The sequence below is a fragment of the Callorhinchus milii genome, unplaced genomic scaffold (genome assembly GCF_018977255.1).
Source record: "Callorhinchus milii isolate IMCB2004 unplaced genomic scaffold, IMCB_Cmil_1.0 Scaffold19, whole genome shotgun sequence".
Lineage (NCBI taxonomy): Eukaryota > Metazoa > Chordata > Chondrichthyes > Chimaeriformes > Callorhinchidae > Callorhinchus > Callorhinchus milii.
In genome coordinates, this window is record NW_024704760.1 from 9,247,793 (window position 1) to 9,273,060 (window position 25,268).

Below are 25,268 nucleotides of genomic sequence, written 5' to 3' on the forward strand. Positions count from 1 at the left end.
ACTTGGCAGATCAAAGGACAAGGTCCTTCAAGAGGCTGATTTGACCTCATGAAATCAGAAACTTGCAAATGCTTTATGGCTTGAATCTTTCTATCACTCTCTGGTCACTACTATATGCGCTCTCAATTTTGTTCTAATTGTTGTCTATGCTAATTGCTACTCAAGTAGCATTCAGATACCTTGAGTCAGTTAGTTGTCTCTTAAATACAGGTAAGGCTTGAACAGTTTATCAGTCACAATTCTGTCATTTTCAAATGTTCTGACAAAATTAATAATAAAATAATAATCCTTGCATTTGATATAGGGCCTTATCATGTGGCTGAGATGTCTCAAAGCGCTTCACGGAATATATTGTAAAGTGGAGTGACTGTGTATTTGGTGGGCGAAATGGGGCACCCAATTGCACACAGCAGTGTCCCACAAACAGGCGTGGATTGAGTGACCTTTGGAAGACCATAACAAATAGAGCCCTAGATGTAAAAGCAAGGAGATACTGAAATTGTACAATCGCTTAGTTAAGCCATCATTGGAAAACTAAAAGATTATAAGAGAATTTCGGAGTAGAAGGTTTGCCCACACCTCCATCTACCCATTATGCTCTCCAGTCTTACTTTCCCTCATTACTACATCCTTTAACATTTCTACTTCCCAAGTATCTATACATATCTTTCTCAAATCTTTCTGTATTTCTTATACTCTTGCCATGAACCTGGGCAACCCATTTATCTTTCTAATGATTTTATCACCTGCACTGCATTAGATACAATTCTATTAATACATTCTCCCTATTGCTGTAATTAGTAGTGGGTGAGGCCACATAGCTCCCAGAAGACCATACAATTATAAAACCAAAATTGGAATAACGGACTGGTGCAGTGGAGGGAGGGAGTCCTTCAACCGGGGACTAAAGAAGAATCTCTGGACCTTTGCATCTTCAGTTGAGTTTCCACATCTAAATCACTGCACTAAAAGTGTTTCAAAGAGACTGAGTGAGACCGAGCGGGTTGGGGGGAGATGACTGAAGTCAGAGGTAGTTCTGAGATGCTACAGGAGGAGATGACAGGGTTGGAGTGGGAGCAAAGATGCAGAGCCATCTAGATCAAGTATCCATTCCTACAGGTCATAGGCAGTGCTGTGCTGCCTGGCACCCCACAACCTCCAACTGGTAAACATGTCAACAACAATAATACTTTTATTTGATATAACTTTGAAATATCTAAAAGCACCATATTGGCAATTATAGAGATATGTAAGTTGAATAGTATATGTCTAATATGTCTAACTGGGTAACGTGGGTAAAGAAGTGTGTAAGTCTTTATGTGTTCTCTTACTTTCTCTCCTCTCTTCAAATCCACTAGAAATAGCGATTTAGAATGATTAATTTTCCAGTTTAAAGAAGAGGGTCTCATGTGTTGGTAATTTATACATTCATAATTCTAGCTGCTTTCTCAGTGAATTGAGTTGAAAATGATGAGTAATATAATTGGAAAACTATTGATGCAATATCAATATGATTACATCTTGTTTTGCTTAGTGCATGCTTAACATGATAGGAATGGTATTAAAATTAAAGTTTTTTTATTATTCTTAACCCCAGTTACAATTTAATACTGAGGATTTGTGCCTCATTTGTACCCTGCTAACCACCCCAGTATGTTGAAATCAGTAATTAAGAGATACATGTGGGTTTATGGACACTCATTTGAATGCAAACCTCTTTTCTCTCCCTGTTTCTCATACTTCTTGTATTGACACCAGTGGTAATGATTTGTGACTCTTTTAATTTGCTGTTTGTAATTGCATTAATCTTCATTCACTTTTGTAAATCTGTGTTCTCTTTACGTATTAGTTTTTAAATAAATCCTGTGCAGTTTGGCAAGAGCACGTGTAACATTTTCAGTAAAATTTTGTTGAAATATAGTATGGAGTGAGTATTCACGAGTTCAGAATTGTTTTCTCAAATGTTTTGTAGGGGAAGGAAGGAATTGATGGAACAAATTAAAGCTGAGTTGAGAAAATGTAGCATCATCAAACATTGTGGACCGACGAACCCTGATCACATCTCACTCAATTTCCATTCATATAGGACCTGGGCCAGAGAGAAGCAAAATGTGTGCTGTGTGGATTGTAACTATTCTAAAGTGTATATTCTGGTAATATTAAAGTACATATTTTGTCTTTACAGCTGAAAAGGCTGCTTCTGTTGCTTCAACCTTTGATGGTCAGAACCTCACTGCATCTCAGGTAAATAAGAGAGGACAATGTGGCATTGCAAGACTTTTGTGATACAAGAGAACCTTATAGCTAAATCATGGTGTGATAATCTAATCAAACTCAGTTATAACACAGTAGTTAGCATCCATAAAATCCCAACCAACATTGTAATTGGGTGGCAATTGCTGGCCAGTTTCCTAGAGAGAGAGATAGAGACACACCGAGAGAGACAGATACAAAGACACGTGCAGACAGAGAGACATTCACACAGTGACAGGTACCTTATTGCTGGCTTTATTATTGTTTTAAAATTTGTATGAATTTTTACATTGCCTATTTATGGTTTGCATTGTAACTAAAATATAGCAAAATTAAGTAACACAGTTACAATTTAAAACAAAAGATTTCTATATGATTCTTACGGGTTATGTTTCTGGAAGGGAAACACAGAAATATTGTTTACGCAGCTCGCAGACATTTCTCAAATCCAGCATCCGGCCCTCAGCAACCAGACGGTTGGACACCTACTATAGGTGAACCCACCTTTTAATGAAGCATGTTATTATGGGATTCCACTGTATACTGTAACATGAATATAGAATGGACTATAACCATAAATACAAGTTATGTTAAATTTGTCAGGTCTTAGAATAAAGGTGCCATGTCCACTATCCATTATCTTTAAAATTTAATATGATGAGGAATTTTAGAAAATTCTTAAGTTTAGTCTGAATTTGGAAGCCAGTTTGGCACAGTTCTTACTGGATATTTGCCACCTCTGGATAGCCTTGCTGAATTAAGATTCTTATTTTCCTGTAATCATGGAATCATAGAATCGTACAGCACAAAAAGAGGCCATTCCGCCCATCGAGTCCGTGCCGGCTCTTTGAGAAGAGCAATATAATGTCAATCTCACTCCCCAGCCCTTTCCCCATAACCTGCAAACCCGTCCTCCTCAAATACCCGTCCACCACGTTTTTAAAAGTAGTTATCGAATCGGCCTCCACCACCCTTTCATATCCTTGCATCTCTGTGAAATTTAGTTACCTTTCTGTCCTGCTCTTCCCCTTACTAAGATTTCAAGGAAGTCAGCAGACTGGGTAATTGAATCTGCGTTAATCTGCAGTGATTTGCTGCTCTGCTGTGTTCATAGTAAATAAAATACCCATTAATACAATAAAATACAAATTTACATTTACATAGCTCTTTTCATGTCAGGAGGACATCTCAAGGCACTTATAACACCTAGCTGGGGTGGGAACCAAGGGTGGTGAGGAGAGGAGTAATGACCAAAGGTGCAATCAAAGAAGTTGGGCTTGAGACGGACCTTGAAAGAGGTGAGAGGGATTCAGTCGGAGGGACTCCAGGTTGGAGTGGGGGCAAATAGGCTGAAATCCTGACCACCAAGGGGAGGGCAGGGGACATGAAGCAGGCTGGTGCCCGCTGAGAGAACTGAGCAGGCAGTTTGGTACAGGTTTGAGGAGATCGCAGAGATAGGGTGGAGCAAGACTGTGGAGGAATTTGAAAGGTGAGGACAAAGATCTTGAACTCGATTGCTGAGGACAGGCAAGGATTTGGGTGATAGGCTCGCGGAATCTACTTGTGGGAAAGGATACTGGCTGCGGAGTTCTGGTTAGCTTGAAGCTTTTGGGGGAAGGGTTGGGTAGTCTGGCAATCGGAGCTTTGGCATAGTCAAGCCTGGAGATAAATAATACTGAGAATGAAACAAATGCTTTTTTTTCTAGCCTACTTTGCTGCCTCCTGATGCCCAGTCGGTAAAAAGCAATCAGCAATCTGAGACGAGCTTACCCTCCACTCTGAGCAGTAAACCGAACCTGTTCCTCAACCTGAAGAGTTCCCCTGGTAAGTAGATGGTAAAACACCAGGCAACTTATTGGCATGTTCTTGTGAAAGTCAGCAAAGACTAAATCTTTTGAGCTATTTGGGAACACTGCAGCATTTCCACAGCAATTGTTGCTAAATCCTTCTGCGTCAGCGATGGGCACATTTCAGGTCTGCTACAGAGACTCTCTTGAAACATTTTAAGAGCAGTTGGGTGCTCCCCTACTCGGCCAGGGTTTTGGTTCCGTACTTTCTTTTCTCGAGGATAATTCCAGGCCCCATCCAGTTCATAACATGGTTCAGTTCACCTCAGAGGACAATTGATGTGATTGATTGATTTCAGAAAAAGTTTCCTTGCTCTGGGTAAGGGTAAGGACGCAGTGCACAAAATTACTAATTGCACCAACTATCCGAGAGGCAGAAAAAAATTGTTACAAAATTACCAGATGATGATGATAATAATCCTTACATTTGATGCAGCGCCTTATCACATTAAAGCTCTTCACAGGGTACTGTAAAACTGATTGATTGTGTCTTTTATGAGTAAACAGTCCTCAGACAGTGCAATTATGAATCAGCAAAAACATTTTTAAAGGTACAATTTAGGTTAGAGACAGAGATAGAAAGACAGCGAAAGAGTCAGAGAGAAAGAATCAGGGGCAAGAGAGAAAGACAGAAATTGAGAGAGACGGGAAGCGAGACAGATATAGAGCAGACAGTCCAAGACAATGTTGAAATTTAGGAGAGACAAAAGTTGCTAGGACAGGATGGTACTAAATGACTGTTTCACATCTGGAGGAAATGCTTTTGTTAGCAGTGTAGCCAATTTGTCTTTTGTTCTGCTGTCTCATTATCCAAAAGAATTTCCATATGCATAATGGGGCCGAGCACGATTTTTATAGGCGAAGATTGCTGACCAGGACACCGGGAGAATCTCCTCTTTTTTTTGGATGGTTTGACAGCATCTTCAATGAGCCCTGAACAGTAAGATGGTTTGACCTTGACCTTGGTTTAATATCTCATCGAAAGGAGGGCATGATGCAGCATTCCCCAGCACTGTACTGGAGTGTCAGCTCGTATTATGTGCTCAAGTAAAGTAAAGCCCTGTGGTTTGTTGGACATTCTCCAGGATAGAAGCTCATTTTCTTTGGAAGTATCATACAACTCACATAAGGATAAGGCCTCCCAAATATTCCCGCAAATCTTCCTGGGAAGACATCAACTGGTGTATAATGGAATAGTGCTTATTGAGATTGTCGGGTTATTTGGAAAGGGCACAAGTTATCATTGCATTCATCGCAATGAACCTTTATGAATCGGGTGAATTGTTCCTTCAGAATCGTGCACCCTTTGGCCTGTGCCGAGATTTGTTATTGAAGGTTTATGATCACAGACATTTTTCAGTAGGGTCACTGAAGATAGAATTGGACCCTTCAAAAGCTGTCAGTGTAGTCAGTGTCCCGCTCGTTCCTGGAAGCATGAGAAATAATCACATCACACCTCGAAAAGCAGCTTTGGTAACCTGTCTTAACATGAATGGTAGAACTCGAGCACAGTTTATAGCCTCAGAAGAGCAGGCTGAAAACATTCTAAAAATGTAAACGTTAATTTCAGACAATCAAGTCTTTAAGTGAAATTTCAAATCTTGTTTGGTGTGCCTAGTTTATTTCAGCATTGAGGGATACTAGTAATTCCTACTGCAACCCACAAATAGTTGTTGGAGCAGTGTTAAAAATCGTTTGCTCAAAGACTAATTTAACATTGATGAATAGAGCATTATCTTGTGTCTTCTTATGAATAACAGTAACAAGAGAAAACAGATGTGGTCTTTGTATGGCTCTGGTCCTCAACTATGTTTGTGACCTTTAATAGGAAAAAAAGAAATTGTTGGCAGAATCTTTTGCATTTTGCTTGTAGCCTGAACTGACTGTTAGTTGTACTATAAATGCATTGGTAGGACAAGCACATCGGACATCTGGAGTTCAATGTGCTGACATGAAAACTCTCACAGCCAACACCAAACGTTATTACTATCCTTAAGTTGCATTCAAGTAAGTATTCACCTAAAAATAATAAAGTTGAATAGCTATATCAGAATGGAGAATATTGTTCCAGTGAATTGGTTTCCAACAACAACAATAAAATTACTTTTGTATAGCACCTTTCACATGGGGAGGACGTCTCAAGGCGCTGGACAGATGTAGTTTCAGACCCGTGCTGGACAGATGTAGTTTCAGACCCGAACTGGGGCTCGAGGTCGGGCAGGGTGCAGAGCAGGGGGGGGAAGCAGGGAGATCGAAAGCACGGTCGAAGAGGAGGGTCTTGAGTTAGGTCTTAAAGGAGACAAGGGTGGGGGCAGAGTGGCAAAAGGCCCGCCCACCAAGAGTGGGGCGAACGAGGTGGGGTTCGCGAAGGAGGCCGGAGCTTACTGAGCGGAGGGAGCGAGCAGGATGGTAGGGGGTTAGGAGGTCGCAGAGGTAGGGCGGAGCAAGACCATGGAGGGCTTTGAAGGTGAGGACCAGGATCTTGAACTGTATCCTCTGTGTGATGGGAAGCCAGTGGAGTCGGGCGAGGATGGGGGTGATGGGGTCACGGAGCTTAGTGCGAGAAAGTACGCGGGCTGCAGTGGTCTGGATGATCTGCAGCCTATGAAGGAAGAAGTTGGGGAGGCCGATAAGCAGTGAGTATATAATGAAAGCATGTATGAGGGTTTCGGTGGTCTGGGGGGTGAGACAGTGGCGGAGCCAGGCAATGTTGAAGATGTGGGAAAGGCAGAGCGGGTCATGAGGTAGAAAGGGTAATTAAGGGTCAAATAAGACTCCAAGGTTCCGGACTGGCTTAGCAAGATGGAGTGTGCAACCATGGATGGTGATGATATCAGCCCCTGAGGTGAGGAGGCGCTGACGGGAGCCAATCAGAAGATCCTCGGTCTTGTTGACGTTCAACTGAAGAAAATTAGCTCTCATCCAGGACTTGATGTCCGACAGACATTCTGTCAGAATAGCAGAAGTCCTGGAGTCAAAGTTGGAGGCAGAGAGGTACAGTTAGATGTCATCCACATTCCACTATTGCAGCAAGACGAGTTATTCTTAGACTGTGAATTTAAATGCAAAGTGATTTAAGGTTTAGATTTGTATTTAACCCTGTGTATCATAGAATCCCTTCAAGCTCCGCAGTGATAGTCACCCTTCTACACCCTCAATTTACAATATCATTACTACCTTTGATAATAGAATCATGACTCGCTGTGTTTATGGACAACATGCCTTTGTCACTGCCAATGGATAAACAATTTCTCAACACCAATTATGTCCTGGACTTTACATGGTTGGGTCCCATGGTTTCAAACACCCCCATCATAAAGCAGATGTTAACAGAGAACCAGACTGAAGGCAGGTGTTGACTGTTTATATATTTTTAAACAATCCATAAAGTTACGTGCACAGAATATAACAGAAACAAAGGAATGTCATTTTTTTAAAAATGTAGTCCTTTGATCGAAAGTTGTTAAAATGTTTTCTTTTAGTTTGAAGTATTTTGGGGGAGATTTAAATTTGTTCTCCTCATTAGCTTTGATTGCAATGAAAAAAAACTCTACATTTAATATAGTTCCTTTCGCAGCAGAAGGTTGTATCAAAGTAATTTAAGATATTTTAATGTAAAGTGAAGTAACTACTTTAGACGAATGAGGTAGTCAATTTGTGCACACCAATGGTCCACCAATACCCAAAACCAGTTTAGATGTCAGGATAGTTTAGTCGGTGTACTTTTGCCTCTGAACTAGAAGGTTGTCGGATCAAGCCCCACGTTTGGGCTGGTAGTTGAGGCTGACACTCTGTTGCAGTGATGGGAGAGCGTTGTATTGTTAGGTGAGATATCATGGAGTCCTGTAAAATAGTGGTTAGCACACTTGGCTCGCAAGTGAAAGGACCTGGGTTTGATTCCTGGATGGGGGAAAATCTTGGGCAAGTTTCATTACTCCATATGTCTCTGTTTATCTAGCAGTAAGAACCTGGTTGTTAGTTGATGGGCAGATCGCTTTCCGGGGGTGATAATCCCTATGTTAAAAAAAAAGTGGTCACTCAATCCACGACTGTTTGTGGGACACTGCTGTGCGCAATTGGCTGCTGCATTTTACACACAAAATGCACAGTCAATCCACTTTACAATATATTCTGTGAAGCACGTTGAGATGTATCAACAACGTGATAAGGTGCTATATCAAGGATTATAACCAAGTTCCCTTCTGCTTGTTCAGGTGGACTTTAAAGATCTCATGACATTATTTGAAAAGAGAATGGAGTTTCCCCCAGTGTCCTGGCCAGCAATCCCCCAAATAAAATTGGTCACTTCATGGTTGTTTGTGAGGCACTCCTGCGTGTAAATTAACTGTAAATTAGTTTTCTTTCTGAAAATTTGGTTTCTTGCTGAATTGTTTTGAGAGAAATTTAAATTTCTGCTGTATGATAGTTCTATAAAAGCTTTTTGAATTAGGATTTGCGTACATAAACTGGTCCGTTTACTTTATGAGGAGTATAATAGGTAAGTGATATTTTATTTCAGTGATTAGGCGAGACAGCATTTGGCATATTTCCCACTGCAGCAATTGATAATGGGAGGAGAGCAGATTGCAGTTATGCAGAGAGGATAAGGTCAATGTGACTGTCGCACAGGCTCATTCATCCTGGGAGCTTTCATGAGCACAAGGTTATTTTACCTCCTTTCTATCTCACAATCCACTTGTTACCTCAGTTTCCCAGGTTGATTTTCCCTGCGGGGCTTTTATCATTGCCATATCAGTATTAAAAATCAAATTTACTGCTTCTTAGAGGGCACATGCATTTCAGTTGTCCTTTTACCAGAGAATCTGGATTGATGTACTGTGTGACTTTTACTGGTGTTAGGATTCACTTGTCTCTAACTACATTATAGGCTTAAACAAGGTTTTATTTGGCAATTCATCAGGTCTTTTTTATAGGAATTAAATTTCAATATTCTTTCAAGATGACTGTTGACAGGAGATGTCAGTGTTTGATAAATGTTTGAACAAATTGCCTGGGCCAAATCCTCACCCCATCATGTGTGCTTCCTAGTGCCTGTGTTCATTGAAGTAACTGTGTATTTGACCTTGACATATTTACCAAATTTAATGATTGTACATTTGATTATCTCAGAGCGTTTGTGTTTTCCCCTTGTCTTAACCTTTCAGTGATTTTTTTTTCAAATATAATTTTCTTTGTGCTTGAATTTATTTCTGTTTTTAAGCATTTGTTATTATTGTACCTGTGTTGCGTTCTGCTAACATTTTGTTGAGAAAATGCAATTCAGTATTCATGGAGGCAAACAAATATTCCTGCATAATTCCAACAGCATTATTGTAAGTGCTCTGTTGCAAACAGTGAACTAATAACATCTATACTGCTCTTGTATATCATCCTTTACATAAAGTAATGACTCAGAGCATTTTATAGCAAAGAGGTTGGAAACTGAGTTCAGGGGGATGGGGGTGGCCAGGAGGAATAGGGTAGGAGATTCGAGAGATGACTTGCCAGGATGTGGAAGGATTTGTAGGTTCGGATGAGAGATGGGGAGCCAGTGGAGACTGGTGAGGACTGGGGTGATGGACATGCAGAGTTTGATGGGAGTGAGATATAGATGGCAGAATTTTGCCTGAGTTGTAGCTTGTTAATGGTAGAGCTAGGGAGACCACTGAGGAGTGTGTTAGAAAAATGTAAGCAGAATATGCCAAAGGCATGAATGAGTATTTTAGCAGCATTGTGTGTGAGATGGGGCAGAGGATGGTGATATGGTAAAGGAAGGTGGTCTTGGTGAGGAACCAAACATGATGGAGAAAGGAAAGCTGGGGCTTATGTTAGATGCCAAGATTGTGAGTGGATTTGGGTGTCATACATATGGAAGTTGCAGATGGTGTCATCAAAAAGAAGCATGTAGATGAGGAAAAGGACAGGGCCGAGGATGGAACATGAGGTATCTGCAAGTGACTTATTTTACTACCTTAAACATCTCGATCAGATTACCCTTCAACCTCCTCTGTTTGTGGAGTTGCATTCCGTCTGCCTATAATGTCTTCCTTCCTAAATCCCTTCAATCCCTTCCAAGGCCAGTACACCTTTTCTAAGGTGTGGTGCCAAAACTGCCCCCAGTCCTACAAATGAAGTGTGGCCAGAGCATTGTAACATCACTTCCTTCAAAAAAAGTATTGTTTGGGGTTTGCATTCTCAATCCCACCGAAAATCTTATATACCTCTATAATATCCCATCTTGATCAAGTGATGTAAAAAAGACAACTCTATTTTTTAAAAGATAATCTTAGAAGATCAGTTTGCCTCCTTCTGGAAATCTGCAGAGTGTATCATATCCACGTCAAAAGAGGGCAGGTAGGCAGGCAACCTGGTCCCTTGTCTTTGCTCTGGGTGCTGGAAAGTGAACATCTGAGGATAATAGCTGATGATTGCATTTGTTCTTTTGAAGAGATCTCCTTTTGCAGAACGACTTAGGTTAGAAACTTACAAGAATTGCAGTCTCACCAAACAGGAAATCATTCTTTTGATGAATACCACAGAGACCAAAGATATCAACTGCAGTGTCAGAAAATATTGCACGGAAAACTATTTGGAATATACAGAACAACATATATGTATATAGTCCAGGACATGGAATACTTTGGAACAAGTGGTTTTTGAAGGGAATTAGACAAATATTTTGAAGAAGAGTAAGAATGTGAAAAATCTGGGAAAATGGCAGGAAATTGGGACTTGATCAGATAGTGTCAATAGAGGAAATAGCAGCAGTCTCTTCCAGCATTGTGCACATGTGCCTGGGCAAAGCCAGCAGTAAATTATTGATTGTGCACATTGCTAATCACCTTGCCATCTGCTTGTATGTTAAATACAGTATCTTCATCCTGGCTCCTCACCAGTAAGTTAATTACCACAGCAGGATTATTTGCACATTCCTTTTTTTTTAAAAAGGTGAAGATTGCAAACATTTGTCTACATTTAAAAAAATGAAGACTTTCTCTGAAGTGTTTAAAATGTTCTTATGTTCATATTGCTATCACAACCGGGCCCAGGAATCAGCATTGCTTGTTTTGTTGATAGCGATGTTCTTGTATAAGCACAAGAAATTGCGACATTTGTGCCAACATCTGCAAACTAACATCTTCCTGTTGAGCTTCCAACGATTTAACAAGGCATTGAGCCAACCTTGCAATCTTCGCTAAGACTTGATGCAAACTTTGGATTCAGTTATAAATATGAATTCCAAAGATATTTTAAGATTTTACATTTTAACACCATATTTCCAGCTGCAGCATTTTAGCAGTAACATTCAAAATGTGGTTTCTACAATAGTTGTTGGTTCTTAATGTGACAACATTGAATTCTCTATCCCTTAGGATCCCTCATTTTTTTTATCAGTTAAATCGAGTACTGCAATCTGACTTCATGTTAGAACTAGGTTCTAAATTTCATTATTATTTTCTAAGGAAATGTTAACCTAAATATAGTTGTGTTCAAATAAAATCTTAGTTTTAGAAAGCAAGTTTAGCTTTATGTTGATCAGAAACGTTGACGTTTAAACAATTTTGATAAGAGCTAACTGGATTCCAAAGAATGTTATTCAGGGTTAGAGTTAGATTGCCTTATTATTGGCTGCTTTGTCTGTAGCTCTACTTAAAAAAAAAAGTGTTTTGTGCCATTTACTGCAGTGTATTGCAAAAACAAATTGAACCGGAGTCCACATTCCAGGACCGACTTTTGCAGATTGTGTCTCCTACAAGTACACTGTCACTAAACTTTACAGTATATCCTGTGAACAGTTTGTGATGTCCTCCCAATGTGAAAGGCGCTGTGCCAAATGCAAGGATTATTGTTACTACTTAGGATCAGCTCAGAAATGGTCTTTTTGGGTATTTCAAGGAACTCTTTAAGGATCCATTTTAAATGGATATTAAAATATCCGGTTGCATGACTGGCTCTTCAATAACACTTTAAAAAAAAGTGTATATGTTGGCCACCTCCCTTCCTGGCCAATCTGAAAAAGACTAGTATAAATCGAGTTTATCTGCTCTTAATTGCTTTGCTGCTGGAGCCTACATTTTTCTACTTGCAGCATTATACATAAAGTGAGCATTCAAAACAGGACTCTATGCTTCCCGAGTAGGGAATTACTGCCATTATTCTGGAATATTATTGTATCCAAAAGAAATATTGCTTTAACCATTAAAGAATTGGTTTATCACCTCCATATTATAAAGTTCTAAAGAATTAAATCCATTAATTGTGAACCAATTAAGGTGGAAACTCACTATTGCAGACATTGGTTCATGTTTCCCTCATAAGTGAGGTTTGGAGTTTCAGTCACCATTGATTTCAAATGGGGGAGGAGAAACAAACTGTAAAAAGTCATCAGAATAGGAGTGGGATGCTCACAATGTGAGAATAAATTGCATAAACTTCTGCCCCATCTCCAATCTCCCTTTTCTCTCCTGGGTCCTAGAACAAGTTGTTGCTTCCCAGCTGTGCTCCTTCCTCTCCCGCCACTACCTTCATGAACCCCTCCAATCGGGTTTCCGTGCCTCCCACAGCACAGAAACACCCCTGGTCATCTATCCATCTGCGACCAGGGTTCCCTCTGCCTCTTCGTCCTCCTTGACCTCTCTGCTGCCTTCAACAAAGTCAACTACTCTATCTTCATCCACCATCTCTCCTCTCACCTCAACCTTCACGGCACTGTCCTTGACTGGTTCAGATCGTACCTCTCACACCGCTTCCACTTCATCTCCACAAAACGGCTTCTCCTTTAGCCCCCACACCATCTCGTGTGGCGTTCCTCAGGGCTCTGTCCTTGATCCCCTCCTTTTCAACATCTATATGCTCCCTCTTGGTGACATCATCCACAGACATGGGGTCAACTTCCACATTTATGCGGATGATACCCAACACTACCTCTCTGCCTCCACCCTTGACTCCAGGACCACTGCTGTGCTGACAAATAATAATAATAATAATAATCCTTGCATTTGATATAGCGCTTTTCACGTCGGGAGGACGTCTCCCAAAGCGCTTCACAGAACACACTGTAAACTGAATTGACTGTATATTTGTGGGCGAACGCGGCAGCCAATTGCGCACAGCAATGTCCCACAAACAGTCGTGGATTGAAAATGACCAATTTATTATTGTTTTTGGTTTTGGAGAGAGTATTATTAGGCTCTGAGTGGAGTAAGGAAACTTGCCCAAGGTTTCACTCTGCCTGGAATTGAACTCAGGTCTCTCGCTTGCAAAGCGAGTGCTCTAACCACTGAGCCACAGCATCACCATCCATGGTTGCACACTCCACCTCACTGAGCCAGCCCAGAACCTTGGCGACTTGTTTGACCCCCAACTATCCTTTCTACCCCACATCTGGGCCATGGCCCGCTCTGCCTTCCCCCAACTCCGCAACATCGCCCGACTCCACCATTGTCTCACACCGCAGGCGGCCGAAACCCTCAAACAAGCATCTATTACATCATGCAAACTCCATGCTTGTCGGCCTCCCCAACATCCAGAACCCTGCAGCCTTTGTCCTTTCCCACACTAGGCTCCATGACCCTATCACCCCCATCCTCGCCCGACTCCACTGGCTTCCCATCACACAGAGGACACAATTCAAGATCCTGGTCCTCACCTTCAAAGCCCTCCATGGTGTTGCTCACCCCTACCTCTGGACCTCCTAACCCCCTACCATCCTGCTCGCTTCCTCCCCCCAGCGGACATGAAAGGCACTATACAAATGTAATTTTGTTGTTGTAACAATGTGTAAAACAGGGAAACCTTCATTTGACGATTAATAGAAGTTTAAATAAGTTTTTAAAAATATTGTTAATTTGGGCATTTTACAACTGAAATAGCCTTTTTAAAATAGTTTGGTTTCTCTCTTTGTTGGGATTTTGTCTTGTCCAATGTTGCTTTATTTCTGAACATGACCATGTGCAGTTTTCAGGCTTAGGTAGGCAGGTGATGATGGGTTAAACTTTTGATCAAAATAAAGCATCTTTTTGTGGGCAAGGAGTAAGGGAAGTTGGAGCATAATGTTTGGAAGTGTTTGATTTTCCTGCTCTCCTGTAAGCTCCTTTGAGCAAAGAATGCCCTTTACAACTTACGCCATCCATGCAAGTTCCAACATGAATATCTGCCACAGACTGGTGGTGGGCCTGTCTTTTTCAATGCCAGTGTGGCCTCAATAGTGCTGTGCTGTGGGAAGACCTTAAGTGCACATTCTGTAGATCCCTTGTCTCAGTTAATTGTCTGCATTCTTTAGCTTTGTCTGCAATGTGACAGCCATTGTAAATCAGCAGCATGCAGTTTGCATTTTAATTTATTGTTCTTGTTGGAGGGGGTATGAAATTCAATTGAGTTTCTTTTCCCTTTGACAATTTCCTCCATGTCTGTATAGGAATGGGTCTGACCCACAAGCACACATTTGGGCACTGCGAACAGACCTTCTGTGGGCTTTGCTNAAAAAAAAGTGTACTGAAAACACCAAACACATGCTTTTAAATCTACACTAAGTTTATGGGGGGGCTCCTATAATTAACTGTTTCTTGTTGGACACAGGCAAATGTGGCAAATATAATGTAACTGGTTATTGTTTTTAAATATTTCTTAGAATGTAAATAGCAAATATTTGTTGAGTTTTAAATTGGGCATAGAGCAGCGAGTTGCAAGGTTGTCCAAGTGTGATCTTAATTATAAAGTGAAAATGTCACCTCTTTAATTAGACGTGATCTTACATAGTATTATGAGCAATGTATGTGTGCTCCAAAGACTGAGAGCAATGAATCCAGTGATGCTTGCTCTCTGTTGCTTTTGTTTAAATGATTCATTGTGGCCCTGTGAGACCTGATATCATACTTGTCAGAGACTATTCTTGTGGCACATATATCTGTCTTACTGGTGTGTCTTAATTTACTATAGACTGTGCATTATTTTGGAGTGGGGGGGGGGGAATCAAATATATTACTGTTCAGCTTTGTGAAGGTATAGTTGTCAAGTAATTTGCCCAGTGGTTAAATTGCGACCTACAGGCTTCAGTCTCGTTACCTGAGCAGAGGTACGATTTGAAGTGTTACAACATGGTTAGGACAATAGATAGCCTCCACAATCAACCATTCATGGCTGAATAAAATAACACTTTAACTGTTATATTTCACTTATACCACATTGATATTTATCAGGAAATATACTGTAGTGAGTTAGAGTCTGAAATCAATTCAATTCTAGTTAAATATCCCTTAAACACAGCAATTATCCCACTTACAGAGGATTGATCCTTTTATGAATTGTAGCTGAATTAAAAATAAGTAAATTGATCTTTTTTCAGCAAAATCAGAAAGAAGTGAAATCTCTGGTTGAAGTGAAAATTATTTGAAAAATATTTATTTGAAGAGATGTTTCAACTTTATTGGTATTTTTTGTCTGCAGCTTAGCAAATGCCATTGGGAGGATGAAACTATCCATTCTGCATATTGTTAAAAAACAATCTAACTTGTTTATTGTGCGTGCTGTTATGAGAAAGTTTGACAGAATTTCTTGGAAATGGATTTATTAGTGAGGATTATAGTGATGTTGCAATGAGCGATTTAATATTATTCACAATCTGTTACATTTTAATTTTCCTCTAAGGCTGTCTGTTTGATCCTCCCTGACCTATCCCTTTCATTGTACAGCTCAGAATCTTATTCACAGAATCATTTCCATATAAAGCAAAGCGTCTGCTATTAATGTTAATACAACGGATTCATAGGCAGCAATGCCGTCACCAGCCTCAGTAAATCAGCTTGGAGTTGGAATTTCATAAATGCTTTGGAACTAGATGTTTGCAGAAATCTGACAATCGACTATCTGTTTTTCCTGTGTGGGCTGGTTATTTAATCAACCATTTTTCTCTTTTTCCAAAGATCACGTGAAGAGTGAGGATTCAAACCGGAGTGAGGTTGACTCTCAGGATGTTCACATTCCTGAGCAGTTTTCAGGACTTCTGCACGGGTCACCTCCAGTCTGTGAAATTCAGAAAGATCCACTCACGCTACTTGCTGCTTTAAGCAAAGGGGGAGTGGAAGCAGAAGCGATGCAAAGCAGCGAGTTGCCAGAGAGGCAACACTGTGCAACAGAACAGGCACAGAACACTGGCGTCGAGAACTCTGCTGCAGCAGAAACTGCTGAGCAAAAAGGGCAGCAGGTAATCCATAACCCAGTCCTCAAAACCACCGCCAACAAGACTGATCCAGAATTTTCTAATAGCTCAGACCTTCTTCAGTATCAGGACCCTCAATCCATAAAGAGTGTGGAAGCTCGGACATGTACTTTGGGAAGGATACGGCCAAGTGGGAAGGGCAAAGTAGACGTTAAATTAGCAAGAAGTTTGTCAAAATCAGATTCCAACCTTATTACGTGTTTCCCACTGGAGGAGGACATGCTGGGAAGTCGAAGTGAATCTCTGTCGAACTGCAGTTCAGTGAAGAAACGGTTAGAAAAATCGCCATCCTTTCAGTCGGAATGGGAGGAGGTATGTAAAGCACTCTTTGTGATTGAGCTAGTTTGCCCTGTTGACAAAGCTAAGATTTTTTGCAGGATAAATTATTGAAATGTTAGGAAAAGGCTGTTTCTCAATGGCTATGTGTGTTAGGCGAGGCTGGAATAGTTTGTTTACTCTAGACTGATCTTAAATTAAGTTTTATTTCCTGATATGATTCTCGCGAAGGCCAGTGTGAAATGGTCTTATGCCAGTCATAATACAAGCCCTGGCTCGTGTGTGCGATGCTGACTGGCTGGTGTAAGAATGAATTTCCAGTCACTTTTTCCTCACAGTAGTGTATTTGCTGTGGGAAGCAGAAATTCATCACATACATCAGATAATCTGATTGGGCCAGCATAAAAGGTTTGATATGAATTTCCAACCACTTTCTCCTCGCAGTATGTAATTTAATTTGCAGTGGGGCACAGAATTTCAACACACGCATCACATCAGGTAATTAGATCTGGTTTGAAGCAGAAACACGTTTGAGGTAGTATAAACACTGAGCGATAAGTATCTGCTGGGAGCAACGTGGCTCTGACTCTCAATGTAAACAAGACTTTTAAAGTAGCATTCCTTTCTGGGACTATAAAAGGTTATCATTTATATAATTCTATTTCTTTTAAAAGTAACTTGTCAGTTTCTTTGAAAGCACTTGAGTAAAGAACCCATTTGTTTTTAAATAACTTGCCACAAATAAAGTACAACACATGACTAAAATGATTCTTATCTTGGCTTGAATACAAAACTGGAGAAAAGAAAGATTGCTACAGCATCTGGTTATCCGTGACCAAATCTTTTTTAACTTGATAAATTAATACAATCGCCTGTTGCTGTGTGGAAGGCAGCTGACCTCTTAGGCCTTACTCATAGCAACTCTTGATTTCTGCATATATCTTCTACTTAAGAAACAATTAGAAACTAAATCGGTGCTCTATAGCCACCTCAGCACCTCATCAAATATTTACTTTCATACCATTTTAATAGTCCATACAATAACTTGGAAAGAATGAATGGGTCTTTGAAAGAGTGAATATACAGATACTAATTGATTTTATTCTTTCCAGCACAGATTTGCCACAGCTAATCTCTGAATACAAATACCAACAACCTTAATAAATGTTTTACATTTACCTGATAAAAATATTAACCTATAACTGGCTAAGATGACAAACAAAACATGAGACTTGAGCCCCCTGGTCTTTCTAAGCTTTATTTAAATAAAGGTCCTGGGATTAAAATGACATCGCTGATTTAGCTGATGCACAAATGTCAATTGCCTATCTGCAATTTCTAACACCAAGGTTCCCTGGGCTGAACTATCTTTTTCCAAGTTGCCCCGTGTAAAGCAATAATTGTCACACACATGTTCTGAAATATCTGTAGTAGAATAATAATTTTTTAATTTGATACAATAATAATAATCCTTGCATTTGATGTAGCGCCTTATCACGTCTTCAAGACGTCTCAAAGCGCTTCACAGAATAGACTGTAAAGTGAATTGACTGTATATTTGTGGGCGAAACGCGGCAGCCAATTGCGCACAGCAGTGTCCACAAACAGTTGTGGATTGAAGTCACCAATTTTATTTTATTTTTTTCTTGAGACATTATTATCAGGCATGTGGAGTAAGGAAACTTACCCAAGGTTTCACCCTTTCGGGAATTGAACTCGGGTCTCTCGCTTGCAAGGCGAATGCTCTAACCACTGAGCTACAGAAATCCACAGCGCCTTATCTTTGAGACGCCTCAAAGCGCTTCACAGAATATACTATAAAGTGAATTGACTAGAGTGTGGGAGATACTTGGCAGCCAATTGCGCACAGCAGTGTCCCACAAAGTCATGAATTGAGTCACCAATTTATTATTATTATGTCAATTTACCAGGAGCAAAACACTAAGAACCCAATTTTAGATACTCTCAGTGATTCCAAATCCTTTTGAAATAGGATACCCCAAAATTCCACATGGTATTTTGAATGTGGCCTCTCCGGTGATTTGTTCAAGGTCAGACTACTTGTTTGACTTATGAAATTGCATACTACATACTGCCTTACATTAATGCAAAGGGATTTGAAATTAAATGAAAGCAATTCAATTGTTTGCATTGATGGTTGTATCTTCCCTCTCTGCTCAGTTATGCTGACTTCACTCTCACCTCACAGTGAACACAAACCAAAAGTCAATTTGCAGTGAAAAGTTGAGAACACTTAAGTATACTTTTTCTATATTTTAGGAAATCTGAAACAGAGTTCAATTACTTGGTGTGAAACAATTAATTTCTCCTCAGCTGAGAATTTGAAAGGTTTGGAGGAAAAAAGCCCTTTGGTCCATTTGATCTCATCCTGCAGTACTCAACCATTTTCCCAGCATTCTGGGCTCTGTCCCCTTCCTGGTAATCTATTCCACCTGACAGAAGGATAGAGTCTTCCTCGAGTATTTAAGAACATAAGAATTAGGAGCAGGAGTAGGCCATTTGGCCCCTCTAGCCTGCCCCACCATTCAATAAGATCATGGTTGATCTATTCTAACTTCACCTTCCCGCCTTATCCCCATATCCCTTAATCCCTTTATCCACAAGAAATCTATCAATCTGAGTCTTGAACATGTTCAAGGACTGAGCATCTACAGCCCTTCAGGGTAGAGAATTCCATAAATTCACTACCCTCTGAGTGAAGAAGTTTTTCCTCAAACCCCTAATTTTAAGACTGTGATCCCTGGTATAGTTTCTCCAACCAGGGGAAAGTCTCCCATTCTCTATTCTGTTATGCCCCTTTATAATCTTATAGGTTTCTATAAGATCACCTCTCATTCTTCTATATTCTAGAGAATATAGGCCTAAATTGCTCAACCTATCCTCATAACTCATCCCCCTCATCCCAGGTACCATTTATTTTGGCATTTAACACTTGACGTTCCATGGACGAAGACAGTACTGTTACACTTTAAATGTTGCATGCTGAATGCTGGTTTCAAAAGAAAATTATAGCTTTGTCTTGATTTTTAAAATATATATTATATATATATTTGTTGCATATATGCCAGAATTCCTGTATTTGCTATGCTTATTTATGCATCATTATCGCAGTACAGTGAAGAGCTGGAGCTGTCCATTGGGAAGAGATGTATGTGTGTTGATATAAAAATTGGCAGCAGATATTAACTGTCCAAGTAGTTTTCATTAGGATCTTGCCTGATTTAGAAATTGGATGTTAAATTATTAATCTATGCCATTAATGAATTGCTAACCATCAGAGTCCCATTAGATGCATCATTATGGTATAGGAAATAGATTATTCAGCAAATTGGCAGTTCAAAATATCATTTTGTCATTTTGATGATGAACTGAACAACTTACAAAATATAAGTAACCAAGGTATGTCCCTCAAGGGAGAGCGTGTGCAATCTAATCTCAACACAAGGAAATTTCTATGTGCAGGTGGTATACATATGTAGAACCCTCGACTCTGGTTTGGATACTCTTAAGAAGGGTGATGGGTTTCTGCAGGAGCAAAAACATTTATCGTACAGAAGGCCATTGGATTTCTATTGGCTCTTTTAAGAACAATCCTTTCAGTCCCATTTACCTACCCTTTCTCCATATTCCTGTATGGTGCATCCAAAAGTATTGTTCTCAGTTTGCTTTATAAATCTGATTTATAATCTTATACCTCTATTAGGTCTCACAGAAGGCTCTGGCTTGCCTCATCATTGTTCAGAGTGCATTCCTTTAATACTGGGGATCATCCTTGGTTGCTCTCTTCTGCACTTACTAAGAGGCCTGGAAGCTGCCTTTTATTGCATTGAGCAGAACTGTATGCAATACTTTAAGCCTGGCCGCACCAATTACAGCTTCAATATGACTTCTGGGGTTGTGATTTGGCAATAGAACCCAGCAACCTGTTTGCCTTCAAAGTCCTGGAGCTCAAACAATGATTGCTGAATGTTGGGGGTCGTGTTGTCTTCCCTGGTAAAACCATCTAGGAAAGAGTTGTTTAAATGTACATAGTCTCCCAATCATTCCCTTTGAGACCCTTCGGGTTTAACATCTTTTGTGACTACTCTCTTACTGTTATTACATTGAAAGGATTTTTTGGCATAATTTTGCAATTGCTCCTATGTTCATTTCCAGTTCTCTCTTAGCTCCCCTAATCTCTCTATTAACCTCCTGTTATACAATAATGAGCCTGTAAATTCCCACAAACGGCCATGAAATGAGAGAGCAATTAATCCAGAGTATTGTTCACCAGGACACCAAGAGAAATCTGTTAAGTTGTAGGAAGAAGAAATTGAGCTTTTTTGGAATTGGCGTTTACAATAGAAGATTTTTACTGTTTCATGACGGATGTTTTATTGTATCTAAATGTGTAGACGCAATATTGTGTATCTTAGGCAACATTTTCTGTGGTGTCAGAAGATGAATCCTGATGTCCACTTGCTAGGTCCCAGCTAATTAGCACCCGGGGCAGGGATACTGGTAACAGTTTTACAGTGAGGGAGAACTCACCATTGGCCAGCAACATGCATGAAGTTCAAAACCACAGGATAATTTTAATAAGTTCTTTGGCTTTTCCTTTTCCTCTTAAATTGTTTTCATTTTGTTTTAAGTACATTAGGCTTGTGATGTTTCTGCTGGATGGATGAATTGCGAGTGATGTGTAGTGATGGGTGTGTTTGCTATGAAACAATGCGATACCTGTAAAACACAGATGAATTGGTGGTTGGATATGTGCGTTGGAATATTTACATCTTATTAATTGCTTTTTTTTCTTTTTTATACCATTGCTTTTCTTTTTGTTGGTGCGTACCTGCAAGGGAATAGTATATTATTCATATTTCAGGCTTGTGGGCTTGGATTCTATTTCTGCGTTGAGCCTTATTCCTGATGCGGTACGTGTGCCCTTTGCTTTCTCTCATTTCCCAGTGTTTTCAGGTGTGTCAAATCATTGTTGTTTTATGTGACGATTTGCATGTGAGCTTCTCGTTGCTGATATCTTGCACATTTTTTGTTCTTGAAGATAGTGTACAATCTTTAACTTGCTGATTGTCTGCTATCTCTGGCCTGCTCCCCATCTCACTCTCTGATGTCTGCTTGTCCAAATGGGTTGTTCAGGGTTGTTTTGTTTGGATTATTTGCTTCCTTAGCAAATTCCTCTTTCAGTTTCTGTGAGGACAGCTGGTCATGTCCAGATTGATTTTCCATATAATTTAGCACCATTTATTTGCTATGTTTCAATATGTATGTTGCTTCACTCTATTTTCATTGGTGTATTAGTGGTTGCTATGGATACGCAAGCGAGGCAAGTCATGAGGCACTAGATATTGCGAGCTGAAAATGATGGATAGAGTTGAAGGTATTGCTTTGTGGAATTGTTTCTACGTTTGAAGTGTATTTTTCAAAATGACTTCACGTGAGTATGATGTGAGTGTGTAACTGGGATGATTTTTATTGTGCTTTGGAGGTTCTAGAATTGGTGACTGTGATTTTTTGATGAAGCCGTGAGTGATTGCCTTGTGCAAATTGTCTTTTTTTGTTTCTCTCTTGGTCATGCGAAGGTTGCATCTCCAGAACGTCTTTACTAGTTCCTTTGGACATGCTCTCCCGCTGCACCGGGCACTCAAAACTGTGGCCAGTAGTCTCTCTGAGAGATCAGATTTTGAGTGACAAAAATCAATGTTTGGCCACTTGAATAATTTTCATGAACTATTATGTATCTTAGAAAGCAGCTAGGTAGCTGGCTGAAATACCTGATTGTTTTGGAGCTGGCGAGTGTTGGGTATTATGGCAGTGCCTCAATGCGATTTAACATGTCCACAGCCCTAAGCTCATTTAATGTTAAACTGCCACGTTTAATTGAGGTGCTGCTGTAATTTTCTCTTCCACTTGGTACTTTGGAAGCTGCTTTCGTACTGAGAGGGGAACGTAAGCTTGCCCCAGACAGACCTGTGTTGCTGCTACGATGGCATTTTAATGGGTTTACGTAATTTCAAATATACTTTTGAACCTATGGCTTTTTGTGACTTGGTTATCCTGGTGAAAGGTAGAATGCATCAGTGTTGTTACTATTTTAACAGGTAGAGTGCTGTCTTGATCTGCAAAGCGTCATCGCATTCATTCTGCATTTGCATCCACACATTGAAACTAGCATAAATCGTCCAATTATACCAGATTGCTGCTTGGAACAAGACACATACCAATAAAGTACAATAGAACCATGATATAATGTGGGTTACCATTTAGTGTGATTTAGGTGTGAACCCTGACATTTACTTAATTCAAATTGTGAGCAAAAAAAGTTGTCTTTTTGAAATGAGACAGCTTGGACACTGCATAATGAATGCAGAAGCGCTGACCAATCTCACATTCCATTATACCCCGTTTGGGATTTTATGGGGGCCCAATAACTCTTGTAACTGGACTCTTAAATAATAAATAAAACAGGGTCCTGCCTGCACGTTAGCTTACCTTTCACTGGCATGAAAATTACCAAATTAGTCTCCACACAACTTACGTAAAGTTTATTATCAAAGCCCTCCACGGTCTTGCTTCCCCCTACCTCTCCGACCTCCTAACCCCCCCTACCACCCTGTTCACTCCCTCCGTTCAGTGGGCTCCCGCCTGCTTCAAGTCCTCGGCCTTGCTTACTCCACTATTGGCAGGTGGGCCTTCCGCCACTGCACCCACGCTCTGCAACTCCATCCTGCAGACCCTCCGCCTCACCCCATCCGTTGCCACCTTCAAGACCCTCCTCTTCGACCGTGCTTTTGATCTCCCTGCTTCCGCTCCCCCCACCCAAACCTTCAGCTCGGGTCTGTAACTCTGTCTATCCAGCGCCTTGGGATGTCCTCCCGACATAAAAGGCGCTTTACAAATGTAATGTTGTTGTTGTTGTATTAGGTTTTAACAGGCAAATTGGAACAATCTTTGAGGCCAATCAAAGTATCATTAATAAACAATAGCACAGAGATTGTATAGAGCAAGTGTGCAGATTGCTGTGAGCAGAACAACTTTCTAAGCTTTTATCACCACCATCTCTTTCGTGCCAAGTCTTAGCCTTTCGTTTTCATCAAGTCATTTCCAGCTCCAGCCGTTTAAGATACTAATCACTCTGACATAGGCAAGACGAGAACCAGTAGGATAAATAAAAGGTGGGAATGGCAACGTTTTGTAAAAGTGGAATGTGTTGGAATTTGAATCAAACTCAAGATTTATCTTAAATAATCCGAAAGCAATAATTATAGGCAATCTGCAGATACAGTACTTTTGTATCTGTAGAATATTGGTTAGATCACTTGCCTCGCAAGTGAGAGGACCTGAGTTTGATTCTTGGACAGGGCAAAATGATAGGCAAGTTTCCTTACTCCACACGCCACTGTTTACCTAGCATTAAGTAAGAACCCGTTTGTTAGTTGATTGGCAGGTCGCAGGTCGCTTTTTCGGTGGTAATAATCCCATAAAAAATAATAATAATTTGCTCACTCAATCCACAACTGTTTGTGGGACACTGCTGTGGGCAATTGGCTGCCACATTTCTCCCCCAAAATATAGTTAACTCACTTTACAATATATTCTATGAAGCCCTTTGAGACCTCCTAAAGATGTAATAAGACAGGGTTAACAACAGTTGAGTGGGAAGAATCCTTGCCCCAGTAACTAGTCTACTCCTCCATGTCCTACCAATGACCCCGGATGGCCAGTGGTCTGGAGTTCTGCAGAACCTGCATTGCTCAGGTCAGAAAGCAGGCGACCAAGAATGCACAGAGGGTTAACTTGATTCCATATGTCACCTTGGAACCAGTTCACCTCCAAGAAGACCCCTTACTGCCCCTTCTCCAGAGGATAGTAAAAAATTCTGCACTTAAAAGTATCAACATGAGAACACTTCCATATAACCCAAATATAGGAAACCTGGAAAATACCTTTAGGGATTTCTGTTTGGATGGAACCTTATGAAGTCCATCAGATGTCCAACCTGGATCACAAGTATTTGAATTATTATAGATATTTATGAATATGAATATACTACAAATAGTCAATCTACTTCAGTGAAATCCTAAGAAGCGCTTTGGGTCTTCATCCTGATGTGAAATACAAGTATTCTATAAGATATTGGTTTACAAAATAGACAAATTTTTTGAAATGTAATTATACACTTTATAGTATATCTTGCGAAGCGCTTTGAGATGTCTCAACGACGGGATAAGGTGCTACATCAAATGCAAGGATTATTCATTATTATGATTAATTTTTGTTTAAAAATCCTCTATTTTGTAATATTTTAATATCAAAATTTCACCCTTTGATAGATCATTGGCTACATGGTTTTAAGAAAAATACTCAGCTTTCCCAGAAATATTTTTTACGGAGTAGGTAATTAATGACTGGAGCAGGTTTACTAGGAAGGAGCTCAGAAACAAGCCTTCAGCCCATCCGGCTGGTGTTTATACACCACACCTATCCCGTATCCTGGCCTTTCCCCCATATCCTTCAACTTTATTCTCTCTCAACCAAGAATCCAGTCTTTTTTTTGAATGTGCCCGTGGCTGCCACCCCAACCACTAAGTGGGGCAGAGAATTCCACCCCCCCCCACCACTCTCTGTATCAAAACACTCCTCCTAATCTCCACGGT

The 25,268-nt window shown here is 40.3% G+C and overlaps 1 protein-coding gene across 3 annotated transcripts in view; it reads left to right on the forward strand.

The window, feature by feature from the left end:
- Nucleotides 1–25,268, forward strand: part of anks1ab (ankyrin repeat and sterile alpha motif domain containing 1Ab) — a 197,066-nt gene that overhangs the window by 86,896 nt on the left and 84,902 nt on the right. For all 3 annotated transcript variants that reach the window (XM_042342162.1, XM_007894134.2, XM_042342163.1), the window contains exons 11-13: nucleotides 2,186–2,244; nucleotides 3,960–4,077; nucleotides 16,022–16,629. In XM_042342162.1, coding sequence (XP_042198096.1) covers nucleotides 2,186–2,244; nucleotides 3,960–4,077; nucleotides 16,022–16,629 — 785 coding nt within the window. The remainder of the gene's footprint in view (nucleotides 1–2,185; nucleotides 2,245–3,959; nucleotides 4,078–16,021; nucleotides 16,630–25,268) is intronic.